The following is a 12,076-nucleotide window of genomic DNA, read 5'->3' as shown; positions in this document are numbered from 1 at the left end:
GAACAATACAAGACTGGAGTGACTCTATCCCAAACCAGGTACTCAACAGAGGAGGCTTCAAGACTTTCCAAGGGAAGAACAGAGGGGTGAAATAAAAACCATTGGAAGGACTAACTGTTTGTTTTCCTTAGAATTTCAATTGGCTACATGAATAATAAATGCTTATATAGCTACAGAAGATTTACTTTGTATAATCAGTACTGCATGGACTTTGCATCACCAGACTATATGCTAGGCTGCAAGCAAAGACGCCATCTATAAAAGCAACTGCAGTGAATGGCAAATTTAACCAAAATTAACGGAAGAGTGGCCCGGTCATTCATAAGCATGGATTCCTCGCTCTACAATGTGCACTGGTAAGTGATGATACGAATCAGCAAGTCACACAAAACAAGTGGTATTTATCATGAGCTGCATCTTGCCTTCCAGGAAGGAAATGCCGGCTGCACAGATCACAGACGTTTACCCAGCATAAATCTAAATCTAAAAAAAAAAAGTTATGAAAGGTTTGGTCCAAAACATTCTCTCCTCCATTGTGCTGATGCTCATCAGAGCGCTGAAAATTCACAGCTGATCCTGCGCTCACCCCACAGAGATCATTCAACTTCTTTTGTTTTTGCTTTCACCATCAGAAAACAATGGCATTTTAAAAAATATAAAATACTAAGTAAGTAGGGCTATCATCAGCACCAGGGTATGGGAATAATCAGTTGTGTTGCGTTTTTCGAGACTGGACTGAATCCTGTCAAGGATGGCTCAGGGCTGTGCAAACTGCTGCTGCAGAAATGGTTAGTGGTTTGATGTACGTAAACAGTACCTTAATCTCTCCCCTTCTCACAGCTATATGAGAGAGAGACTGCTTTGCTGTTAGCCAATAAGAGATCAATTATGGCTGATTCAACAAGGAGGGGAGAATTTGTGAGCAAGAAATGGCAACAGCCTCCTCGCTCCCATGTAATCTCCTCCCCACAATGTGAAATGGTGGCTTAAGGTCCAAACTACATACCCTGGATTTGTGCAAATAGTACTCAGATAAGCAGTTCCACTGAAGTCTAGGTTGATGTCAGTGGGGCTACTCATTCAAATCAAGGGTTTGCAGAATAGGGCCCTGAAAGGGGTATTAACATTCCTTTTTAAGCTCCTGCACTTCGCAGTTTCTCCTTTCATTGATACAATGGCTCAACGAAAGGAACAAAGTTGAGTACGTGGGAGCAGTGGCTGTAGGAATCACACACCTTTACTAGAAGTTGGAAGAGTTGAATGACCTCCTCGGAGCCTCTGACCGCCCCTTCTGCAGTATATTTGCACACACCACAATAGATCACCGAAGGAGACATATACATTATCATTCATATAAACATTAATTTCAATAGGAATCGGAAAGTCCTTCACCCTGCATTTCACGGTGGCAAAGAGCAAATGATCTACAACACTCTAATCAGCAGTTGTCATGGATACCATGTAAAGCTCAGCAGTGTTGCTTCTGTGCCCAAAGTTATAGGAACTCCACGTAGTTTTCAGGGATTAGTCCTGTCTTCCCATTCAGGGTTCCTTCCAACCAGCCAGGCTCCTGAGATGGATGAACTGAGGAGAAACAGAAGGATATTAATATCAATCTAACAAGGGACATTTTCTAGTGGAAAGGAAAGAAGAACATTTTCAGCCACAACCAACTGCACTCATTTATGGCAAGTTTTGAATTTTCCTATACAGCAGCAAAGAGAAAGTAGCCTCCCTTCTCCTTGTTGTGGTTTGAAGCTCTCTGGGATAATGGTGACAATGAGCTATTCTCCTGCACTTGCATTAGAGATCAGTGCTGGAATCACTACACCTCTTCGCCACACAGGAGAAATGAAATTTCTGCTGCAACTGGGGCCACCAACTTCAGATGCATTATCCCAGGGATTCACTTGTATCCTATTTTCAAAGTCTCTTATTCATTTTCCTCTGTCTCCAGAGCCTGGGGTGTAAAGCATCTGCTTAGAGGCCTCCCCTCTCCCCCGCAGCTGATTGATCTAAAAACCCCACTCCATTTCCCCTGCTTTTCAGATCCTGGGGCTGCTTCTCCTTTTCCCATCCCTACATATTCCCATATTCAAACTGCCAAGCACTAGAACCTCAGGTCTGAAATGCCTTCTTTCCCCAGTTTTTCCCCTCTAGATCCTTAGGTTTATAATTTCTCCTGTTTCCCCTCTCACTGGATCCAGCTGTCTAAAATGGCTTCTCCTCTCCCTTCCCTCCCTGCAGACCTCACGGTATACACACCTGCTTTCCCCCTCTCTCTTTGGGCCCCAATGTCTCAAACCATTTCCCCTACTTTGTCCCTCTAGATCCTGTGGTCTAAAACTTCCACCTCTTCTCTCTCCCGTCCTATGCTGTGGTCTTAAAAACTCCTTCTCCCTCTTCTGTCCACTCAGATCCTGGGGTCTAGAACTCTTCCTGTGTCCACCCTTCCTAGCCTCGCCTTGGCTTGCTTTTTGTTGTACATGTGTTTTTTTAATATGTCATGAAGAAATTATATCTCTGTTTGGGGAAACCATTGTGATGACGAGAGGATTATATAAGCCTGGTCACAGGCCCTGGCCAACGGAAAGAAGGAAGGAAGAATTATGAAGGAGCTATTGCTGTCTGTGTACTGATAATATAAAAGCCACTTGAAGCAGAGAACTGGGCCTTGCTATCTTTTTTTAAAGATTGTTTTAATTACATGAACTAATTTTCTAAAGAAGCTGAGAAATTAAAGCTCTTTCACACTCTGCTGAGTGCATTAACATGACTTCCTGGGCTTGGTTTAGAAAAGCACTCCCTCCTCCAAGTTCTGCACTGAATACAGACTCAGGGACAAACAGCCAAGCACCCTGGTAAAGAACAAGTTTCCCAGTAATGATCAGGGGGTGTGGGTTTTTGGGGGGGTAGGTGGCGGGGGAGAATATGTTTCGATATGACAATGGACTCAAAATACCCCCAACTCTTGAGCTAGGACTTATTTGAAGTTCAAATAATGTGGTTAGCCACACTGTCATATGGTTCTGCACTTCCGGATCTGGGCCTCACCAGCCTCCATAAGAAAAAATACTAGCATTTTCTAGCAAGGAATCAAAACCCAGCAGTATCACTTCTGTAAAACGAGACATTCTGAGCAGTTCCTGTAGGATGCTAGAGTATTTTATCTTCATAGTCACATAACACTAGGATGTGGAACAAATTATTGAGAAAGTGCTTATTTTATCAACAAGGGTTAACCTGATGCAAGCACAAAAGTATTCCATGCTCTGACATGGTAAATTATCAGATGGCGACAGCCAATCAACATTTCAGATTTATCTGAATTTCCTGGCTTTGATCTTTCCAGCAACATGGTTTCTGGGGAGAATTCCAAAGAGAACGGGCTACCACAAAAGGAAGAAAAACTCCTGCCTACTCCCTCCTACCCAAACTCTGTTCCAAACCTTCCCCCTCAGTTCTGTTCTAGTTGCTGATAATCTTAATAATCTCTCCCTGAACAACATACAGCTATCCTGCCTGCTTGAAATCTCAGTTCACCTATTAAACCCTTCCTAAATCTTCAAACAAAGCCCAGACACCTCTCCAATTACCCAAAGCCCTTCCAGTTGCCTATAAAGACTGCTCTTTGCCCACCAGTGCCCCCTGTGATCTACGCTCAGCACTACTTAGAGGGACACCTTGTAGGGAGACATACTTATTGGGATGCAGGAGGAGGAGGGAAAAAAACCAGGTAGCTCAGCATCATTGTTTAACTGGGGTTTGAATGGGTCACTGAATCCTTCTCCTACAGTGTCTACTTGTCTTTAGGGCATGTAATGCTGTCACTTTAAGAGATGCATGGACCCCTTGCAATTTTGTGTTAAAAGTAGGGCTGGCAAGCAATTAAAAAATTAATAGCGTGATTAATTGCATTGTTAAATAATAATAGAATATAACTTATTTAAATATTTTGGATGTTTTGTATATTTTCAAATATATTGATTTCAATTACAACACAGAATACAAAGTGTACAGTGCTCACTTTATATTTATTTTTGATTACAAGTATTTGCACTGTAAAAGACCCCAAAAGAAATAGTATTTTTCAATTCACCTAATACAAGTACTATCATGCATCTCTTTATCATGAAAGTTGAACTTACAAATGTAGAATTAGGTACAAAAAAACTGCATTAAAAAATAAAACAATGTAAAATTTTAGAGCCTGCAAGTCCACTCAGTCCTACCGCAGCCAATCGCTCAGACGAACAAGTTTGTTTACATTTGCAGAAGATAACGCTGCCTGCTTCTTGTTTACAATGTCACCTGAAAGTGAGAACAGGCATTCTCATGGCACTGTTGTAGCCGGTGCCGCAAGATATTTACATGCCAGATGTGCCAAAGATTGATATGTCCCTTCATGCTTCAACCACCATTCCAGAGCATATTCATCCATGCTGATGGCAGGTTCTGCTCGATAACGATCCAAAGCAGAGTGGACTGACGCATGTTCATTTTCATTATCTGAGTCAGATGCCTTGCAATGTCGGCTTCAAAGGTGCCATGCAAATGCTTGTTCTCACTTTCTGGTGACATTGTAAATAAGAAGAGGGCAGCACTATCTCCTGTAAATGTAAACACACTTGTTTGTCCTAGCGATTGGCTGAACAAGGAGTAGGACTGAAGGGACTTGCAGGCTCTGAAGTTTTACATTGTTTTGTTTTTGAGTGCAGTTAAGTAACAAAAAAAAATCTACATTTGTAAGTTGCACTTTCATGACAGAGATTTCACTACAGTACTTGTATGAGGTGAACTGAAAAATACTATTTCTTTTGTTTATCATTTTTACAGTGAGAATATTTGTAATAATAAATAATGTACACTTTGATTTCAATTACAACACAGAATAAAATATATATGAAAATGTAGAAAAGCATCCAAAATATGTAATAAATTTCCACTGGTATTCTATTGTTTAACAGCGCGATTTAAAACTGCGATTAATCGCAATTCATTTTTTGAGTTAATCGCACGAGTTAACTGCGATTAGTCAACAGCCCGAGATAAAAGACAGTGTTTCGATAAAAATTAGACTGTCAGCTTCTCCGGATAGGAGCATTTTACAGCCTCCACAGCACTGTAGCAATGCCACTGCAGCACCAGTGACTACATAGTTCCTGAAACTGGAATGATAGTTTTCTGTCAGATGGGAAAGAGTGGTGTGGGTTTGAATATACTCTATACTCTTTCCTCTGCCTTTCCCACACTGCTCTGGAAAGTGATTTGAAGTTACACCAGAGTTCAAGCAGAATCAGAATGCAAATTTTTCTGGAATCAGAAGAAACTCACTTTCCCACTGAAACAGTAAGCATTTTGCGTAAATATTAAACATCACAGTTCTTCTGATTATTAAACCAGCAGAACAATGAAGCCATGGACACAGAAGATCTGTGGTTCCATCCAGACATTTATTTTTCTTAAACAAAATCACTGTTGCCTCTAACAGTATAAAAAAAGCCAAAAGATGGAAGTCATGCAACTCATTTAGGGACTTCAGTTAGGCAAGCCAATATGTGGCATGAGAATGTGCCTTTTGTATATAGCGTGCTTGCTCCTTGTTTATTATTAGACTCACATTAGCTGTCTATGGAAACTGATACCTACTGGAGATGGGAGGGACTCAAAAACTGTAAGTTCAAAACACACATCAAACTTTGGGAGAGTTCAGAGATGGATTAGAGCTTTGTAGCTTGGTTCCAGCTCTAGGGCATACATCTATACCTGTATGTAAATGTGTACATGCCACTAAGAACATTAAGAAGACCAAATGTCAGAGATAGTAAGCTGGCTTTAAGGGCCACTTTCAGTTTTATTCACACTAAAACTTTACCTATGCTGTGTCCCATGTTGAAGCTCTCCCCCATTCACGTGCATTTATTTCCCCCTCATCTGGCTTCCCGTCTTTTTGTTTTTTTATATTGTCAGACGCTACAGCGAGCAGCTTGGGAAAAGAAATGTACTTGACCAGAGTCCCAGAAGGGCATAGCTTCACCATGGGATTCGTTGTAGGCTAATGTTTAGATGGAATAAAATTGACCATGCCCATTAAAGCTGATTAGATACCAGTTTACTATCTGTGGCATTAGGTCTTCTGCATTGATCGTGTGTCACAAACGGCATCCCTTTTCAGCAATGTGTCTATCTCCAGCAGGCACCTAGGAAACACTCATCCCTCCTTAGAAACTTTTGAAATTGTGACTGAGGGAGCATATATTGTATGTGAATAAGGGCTTCTCACTACCTGTGTTTGCAAATGGTTGCACTGAGCAGAATCGGTCCAGCTGCTGTGTATGCGGTTTTTCCCCACAGTGAGGGTTTGCACAATTTTCAAATTCTAGGTCTCAGTAAATGGGCTCAAGATAATACTTTTATTGAAAGTCACATGGGTTCCAGGTACTACTCTTCTCTTCCTTTAAAAATGACTAACGTTCCTGAAAGAGACATTAATTTCTTTCCCGACGCTGTCTGATAAAGCATGACACATACAGTAGATGCTAGAGAGCATCTTAACAGCGTTTTCTCCCCACTACTGTGTAAAATGAGAATACAAATAGAACACAACTTTTCCACATTCGCAGCATACAAATCACAGCATCTGGCAGCAGCAATTCAGATGGTTTTTAGGTTAATTTAAAGGGACATACGCTAAAAATACGGCCAACATTTTTAAACGTGTGCTTAAAATTAATCACCTACGGGTCAATTTACATAAGTGCTGAGTACCCACAACTCCTGTTGTAGACCACATGGTCTGTGGATGTTCAGCAGACCTGGAAAACAGGCCCTAAGTCTCTATTTATGCACCTAACTTTAGAAAATCAAGTTTGAATGTTACATTTAATAAAACTATTGACCACATTTCCTAAACTGTGTTACTAATACTTGACTGATAATGGTTCTTAACCTCTCTTTCATAACAAGACTCCCCCGCCTCTCCCTCCAGGACTTTCCTTCTGTCTAGCTGGGAAACCTCACATTTAGCACTATGATAAATGCACAGGGCTGCAAACCCCCTGATTCCTATTTGCAAGCTTCAGGGTGGGAACCCATGCTTTAGATTATTAAAATGTAAGAATTATTAAAATTCTTTCCATGCACATCTTGAAACATTTACCATAGACAGGAAGGACGGTCCAGTGGTTAGGGCCCTAGTCTAACACCCCAGAAACCCAGGTTCAATTCAGTGCTCCACCAGACATCCTGCGTGACCTTGGGGATAACTGAGGCACAGAAAGGCTAATATGAGTTCCTTACCTCACAGCTGCATTGTGAGGATAAATACAATAAAGATTCTAAGTGTTCTGAGAAATGCAGGGAAGCTTGCACTGCAACTGCTGCAAAAGACAAGTTAAATCCAAAGAAAAAACTGTCTACCTTCAAAAGATTATTTGAAAACATTGCTATTAATATTAGGTTTCCCAAAAACCTCATTATCACAAGAACTAAAACTGGGTCATCATCAACCAGATAGTGTCTATTTAATTTCCTTCCCGGTGACAATGTGTTTTATCTGTTAGAGTTATTAGGAAAACACTAAGTGATTAGGGAATTCTGTGTGTGATTTTTCTTGAATGATCCATCAATTTTTATCTAGCAAGCGCCGGATATTTAAATCAACCTTGTACCTGTTAAATTGCTGCCCTTTGTCAAAAGCTCAAAGAGGGGACTCTGCTAATTAACAAGAAGGGGACAAAAAGAGAACGTGGCAGCTGCTTCCGAAGTGACAACAGACAAAAATAAAGTCCAAACCAGTCTGGGAAGTGGTAGAAAATCCTTTCCATATAAGGCAACTATATCCAAGAAAATATTGAAGAATTGAGCATAATATTTTTGTCCCTTTTTCTTGATGGAGGAAACACACAATCTATGTTTCTTAGGAACAACTCCCAGAAACAAACTGATTTCAGTCTACCTATCCCAAGTTTCACCAATGTGCAGAAGAAAAAGGACATGCACAATACAATACAAAATACAATACAATACTACAAGACACTCATTTCCCCCTTTTCATCTGATGCATGGACCATTATAGCAGTATCATAGTGCAGCTCTGGTACAATATGCAAAAGCTAATCTGTCTCTGTCACATTCACCTAGAAAGCTGCTCAGGAATCACTAGCTTTTGCTGCTTCTGCATCTGGGCCTTGATTACCTTGAACTTCCTTACAAAGGAGGTTTATTTAGGAGACCCAAGATGTGGAAAGGGGAACAAAAACGGCATCAGACATGGGACAATGCACTCATGCACAGACAAAGTATGACTAGGGTGACCATATTTCCCTATGTTGAACACGGGGCACCTGGTAAAACTGCTCATATTCAAGCGAGTTCAATGGCAATCAGTCAGAACTATGCAATACAAACGTCCACATTAACATCAGCTTGACTGAGCCCCTGTTAAAAAGAAATACTGCGTAGTTGGATTCTTTTTATTTACCTTCTTATCTTTAAGGCTTTAGGGTTCATACAGGGAGGGATGGCACACACACCCCTAGACCTCCCCACACATGGGGAGAGATGACACACACCCACTCCCATATATCTCTCTCACACAGGAGGGGTGACCAACCGACCTGACCCTCTCTGCCGGGCACTCTCCGCCCTCCATGCCTGGCTGGGCCCCTGGAACAGACCCGTGTCTTCTGGTACCTTGTGCCCCACTTTCCCAAGGCAACACTGGGGGGGCATGCAGCATCACATGCCCCCTCTCCCCAAATTTCTGCCAGGTTCACACCAGAATGTGGCCAGCAGCAGGCTTTCAGCACTGTGTGGGAGGGAAGGGGTGGGAGCTGCTTCCAGGTGCAGGGGAGTGGGGTGGGAAGGGATGACCTGGCCTGTGTCTTTGCAGAGCTCATCTCTTCTTCTCCCTATCCCTGTAGTCTGGAAGCAGCTTGTCCCTTCCTGCCCACACAGTGTCAAAAGGCAGCTAATACCTCCAGGCTGCTGCTGGCCACCGACGTAACCCAGCTGCCTCCTGTCCCCTGGCTACAGCGCTGGCAGGAAGGGGTTAAGCCCTAAGAATGCATTGTGCACCAGGGCCCAGGGAACCTGACTGCAGGGTAGGGTTGCCAACCCTCCCGGATTGGCCTGAGCCCCCTCCTACACCCAAACTGCCTCCTAGAGCCTGCACTCCTAGAGCACGAACCCCTTCCCGCACTACTGCCCCAGGTCAGAACCCCCTCCCCACCCTAACTCCCTCCCAGAGCCTGCACCCCAACCCCCTGCCCCAGCCCTGAGCCCCCTCCTCAAACCCATCGGCCCCAGCCTGGAGACCCCTCCTGCACTCCAAGCCCCTCATCCCCAGCCCCATCCCAGAGCCTGCACCCCTAGCCAGAGCTCTCACCCCCTCCTACACCCCAATGCCCTGCCCCAGCCCGGTGAAAGTCATTGAGGGTGGGAGAGAGTGAGCAATGGGGGGGGGGGAGGGAATAGAGTGAGCGGGGGAAGGACAGGGGCATGGCCTCAGGGAGGGGGTGGGGCAGCAGGCAGGTCAAGGGTTATTGGGTTTGTGTGATTAAAAAGTGGGCAACCCTACTGTAGGGGCTTCAGCGAACCCACCCAGCCAGAGAGGTGGCTCAGCAGGGAAGGGTGCCTAGGGGACGGAGCAGCCCCACGCTCCCTGGGGGTAGGGCCCAGGGCGTAGGGCCCAGGGCGTGGGAGGGAGGTGAAGAGGCTGCTGTAGAGCCTGCAGATTCGCGGTGTGAACGGGCTGGAAATTGCTTTCCCCCCACCACTGCAGAGCTTAGCTGAGGGGCGGAGAGGCTTCCCCGTGCCAGCGCTGTGGGGGGGGTTTGGCACATGCAGGGCTCGGCTCCTCGTGGCCAGAGCCCGGGCCAGAGTGTCTTGGGCTTTCCCAGGGAGCTGTCCCAGCCAGAGGCAGTGGGGGAAGGAACGAGCCTGCTGGCCAGGCTGTTGGTGAGCTGAGCGCTCCAACCAGGGGCTGGTTCTCCGCACAGTGCTGGGAGTGGGACATGCTCTGCCGAGGGCGGCATAGGTAGTGGTGGTGGTGGGGAGGCGGGGAATGGGATATGGAGAAGCAGCAGGGCTGTGGGGGCAAAGGGGCGAAGCAGGGAGAGGACAACCAGATGGGAGCACATAAAGGGCCGATGGGTGGGCAGCAGAGGCGACACATAACTGGCCGCCGTCTGACGCCTGCCGGCACTCACCAGCCACTGCAGCTCATAGCACACAGCCAGCCCCGGCTGGAAATGGGATGTGGGGGCGGAGCCCTGCTGGCCGAGAGCTGGTACGCAGCAAGGGCTGCGCTGACAGACCAGCCGGGGGACCAGCTGGCCCTGCGCACTGCATCTTTGCCCCTCCACCAGCCTCGCACACCCACCCACATCGTCGGCCACTGGACCCCGCCCCCCACTCACCGCTGGTGGGAGGGCGGCTGGCAAGCAGGGATCCGGCCAGCAGCAGGACCTGCCAGTACTGATGTGGGGGAGACAGAAAATAGGGGACAACTTGTCCGTTTTTAAGAAGAAGTTGGGACACCTGCAGGAGGGCTTAAATATGGGACTGTCCTTTTAAAAACGGGATGTCTGGTCAGCCTAAGTAGAACATACTGAAATATGCTTAACTCCATTCCTCGGTATATCGGCAAGTATCTTTTACCTGCATATACACAGGAAATAATATACCTATCAACAACTAGCAAGAACACATTGCATTAGAAGAGGAAAGCAACTCAAAACCAGTATTGGTTTTCAGATTGAGAGAGAACCCATTAGCTTGGTTTTCGCCCATGTATTGTTGCAGTGGGGTGAATGGTGCTCCCATGCTAAACATTACATTAAGTTTTTACTTATTAAAGATCAGAGGACACATTCCATGTTCCTAAACATAGCCGTGGGGATCGCTGCAACCCCTCCACTTAATTCTCACCCATACATGTATACAAGGTGATGATGCCAGCCTGTTTTCCACTGAAAGCATGATCACATCCTGTAATTTCCCTCCGTTTTCAGTGCATGTGTTGACTATCTGGTACTAACCAAAGGCAATGGTGGTAGTTTGTTATAATGAAACCTGTATGATGGAAGATTATAAACTTCCAGCATTGTCCTTCTTGATGCTTCTCCTCTCCATTTGTACTTCCCCAACAATTCTCCTGCCCTCAAAAGGCTCAGTCCTGATGAGTGCTGAGCACTTCCTCTGAGGTGTGGAGCACCCTTAACTCCCACCCATACAAAATCAGCAGCAGTGCGTTTTCAGCACCTCTGAAAATCAAACCTCTTCCTCTCCTTAACATCATCTCTGTAAAACCTTTCTTCTTCTTTGTAGCTTTCAACGGTCTCTCTCTCCTGCTTCTCCCTCTGTGAAGCATTTTGTATTACGTTACACTGTCCACGCTTGGGAGTTGAAGTCTCACCATTATCAAATACGATGCCTGCTGTGAAGGAGAGCTCTGATTCATGTTCTGCTTTGCAAGCATACAAGGCTCTGGCTTTCCGGAATGGTGAGCTGTGAAAACAGAGAAAGAGAATGTATTCGACATAAAAAAAGAAAATCTCTATTAAAAATATAACACAATTTCTGTTCCCACTCTCTTGGGGAAATTTTTGAGGAAGATGCCAAATAGCAGGGCTCAGGGTGAAAAGGTTACCCAGGGTCAGGGAAGAAAAAATTCAAAATATTTCCAATGCAGTCAAGCTCTCTCAGAGATATCACTTCCTCCAGAGTCCCATTTCACCATATTGGAAATCTCAGTGAGAGCAAAACTGAAGCATTGACGAACAGGGCATGTACAGAATTGCCCAACACACTGAGCAGCACTAAATCAGAGGTTACTGGAAGAGTTTCCTGTCCATTAAAGGGGAGAATTAAATAAGGACAGAGTAAATTGGAAATATTTTGTGAGTCACTGAAAAGAAATGTCTAACTAAAAACCTAGTTCCTACTTGGGGCAGACAGGCAGGCAGCATTAGTAGTCACTTACTGACACTGTAAATCAGTCAGGGCAGTTTGTTTTTAACATTTACCCAAAAAATATTTTATAGTTCATTTCTAGCTGTATCTACAGTGTTCT

The 12,076-nt window shown here is 44.7% G+C and overlaps 1 protein-coding gene across 2 annotated transcripts in view; it reads right to left on the bottom strand.

The window, feature by feature from the left end:
* Positions 1-12,076, bottom strand: part of ARHGAP26 (Rho GTPase activating protein 26) — a 317,439-nt gene that overhangs the window by 15,293 nt on the left and 290,070 nt on the right. The window contains exons 22-23 of one of the 2 annotated variants that reach the window (XM_077824357.1): positions 11,420-11,511; positions 1,459-1,584 (exon numbers count right to left, since the gene is read on the bottom strand). In XM_077824357.1, coding sequence (XP_077680483.1) covers positions 1,496-1,584; positions 11,420-11,511 — 181 coding nt within the window. In that variant the 3' untranslated portion in view covers positions 1,459-1,495. Of the gene's footprint in view, positions 1-381; positions 1,585-11,419; positions 11,512-12,076 lie in introns of those variants that run through there. The other variant, XM_077824358.1, reaches the window with a different exon arrangement.

This window comes from Eretmochelys imbricata, chromosome 8 (assembly GCF_965152235.1).
Source record: "Eretmochelys imbricata isolate rEreImb1 chromosome 8, rEreImb1.hap1, whole genome shotgun sequence".
NCBI lineage: Eukaryota > Metazoa > Chordata > Testudines > Cheloniidae > Eretmochelys > Eretmochelys imbricata.
The sequence above is the reverse complement of the archived record's forward strand: the minus strand, read 5'-3'. Positions and strand labels throughout refer to the sequence as shown.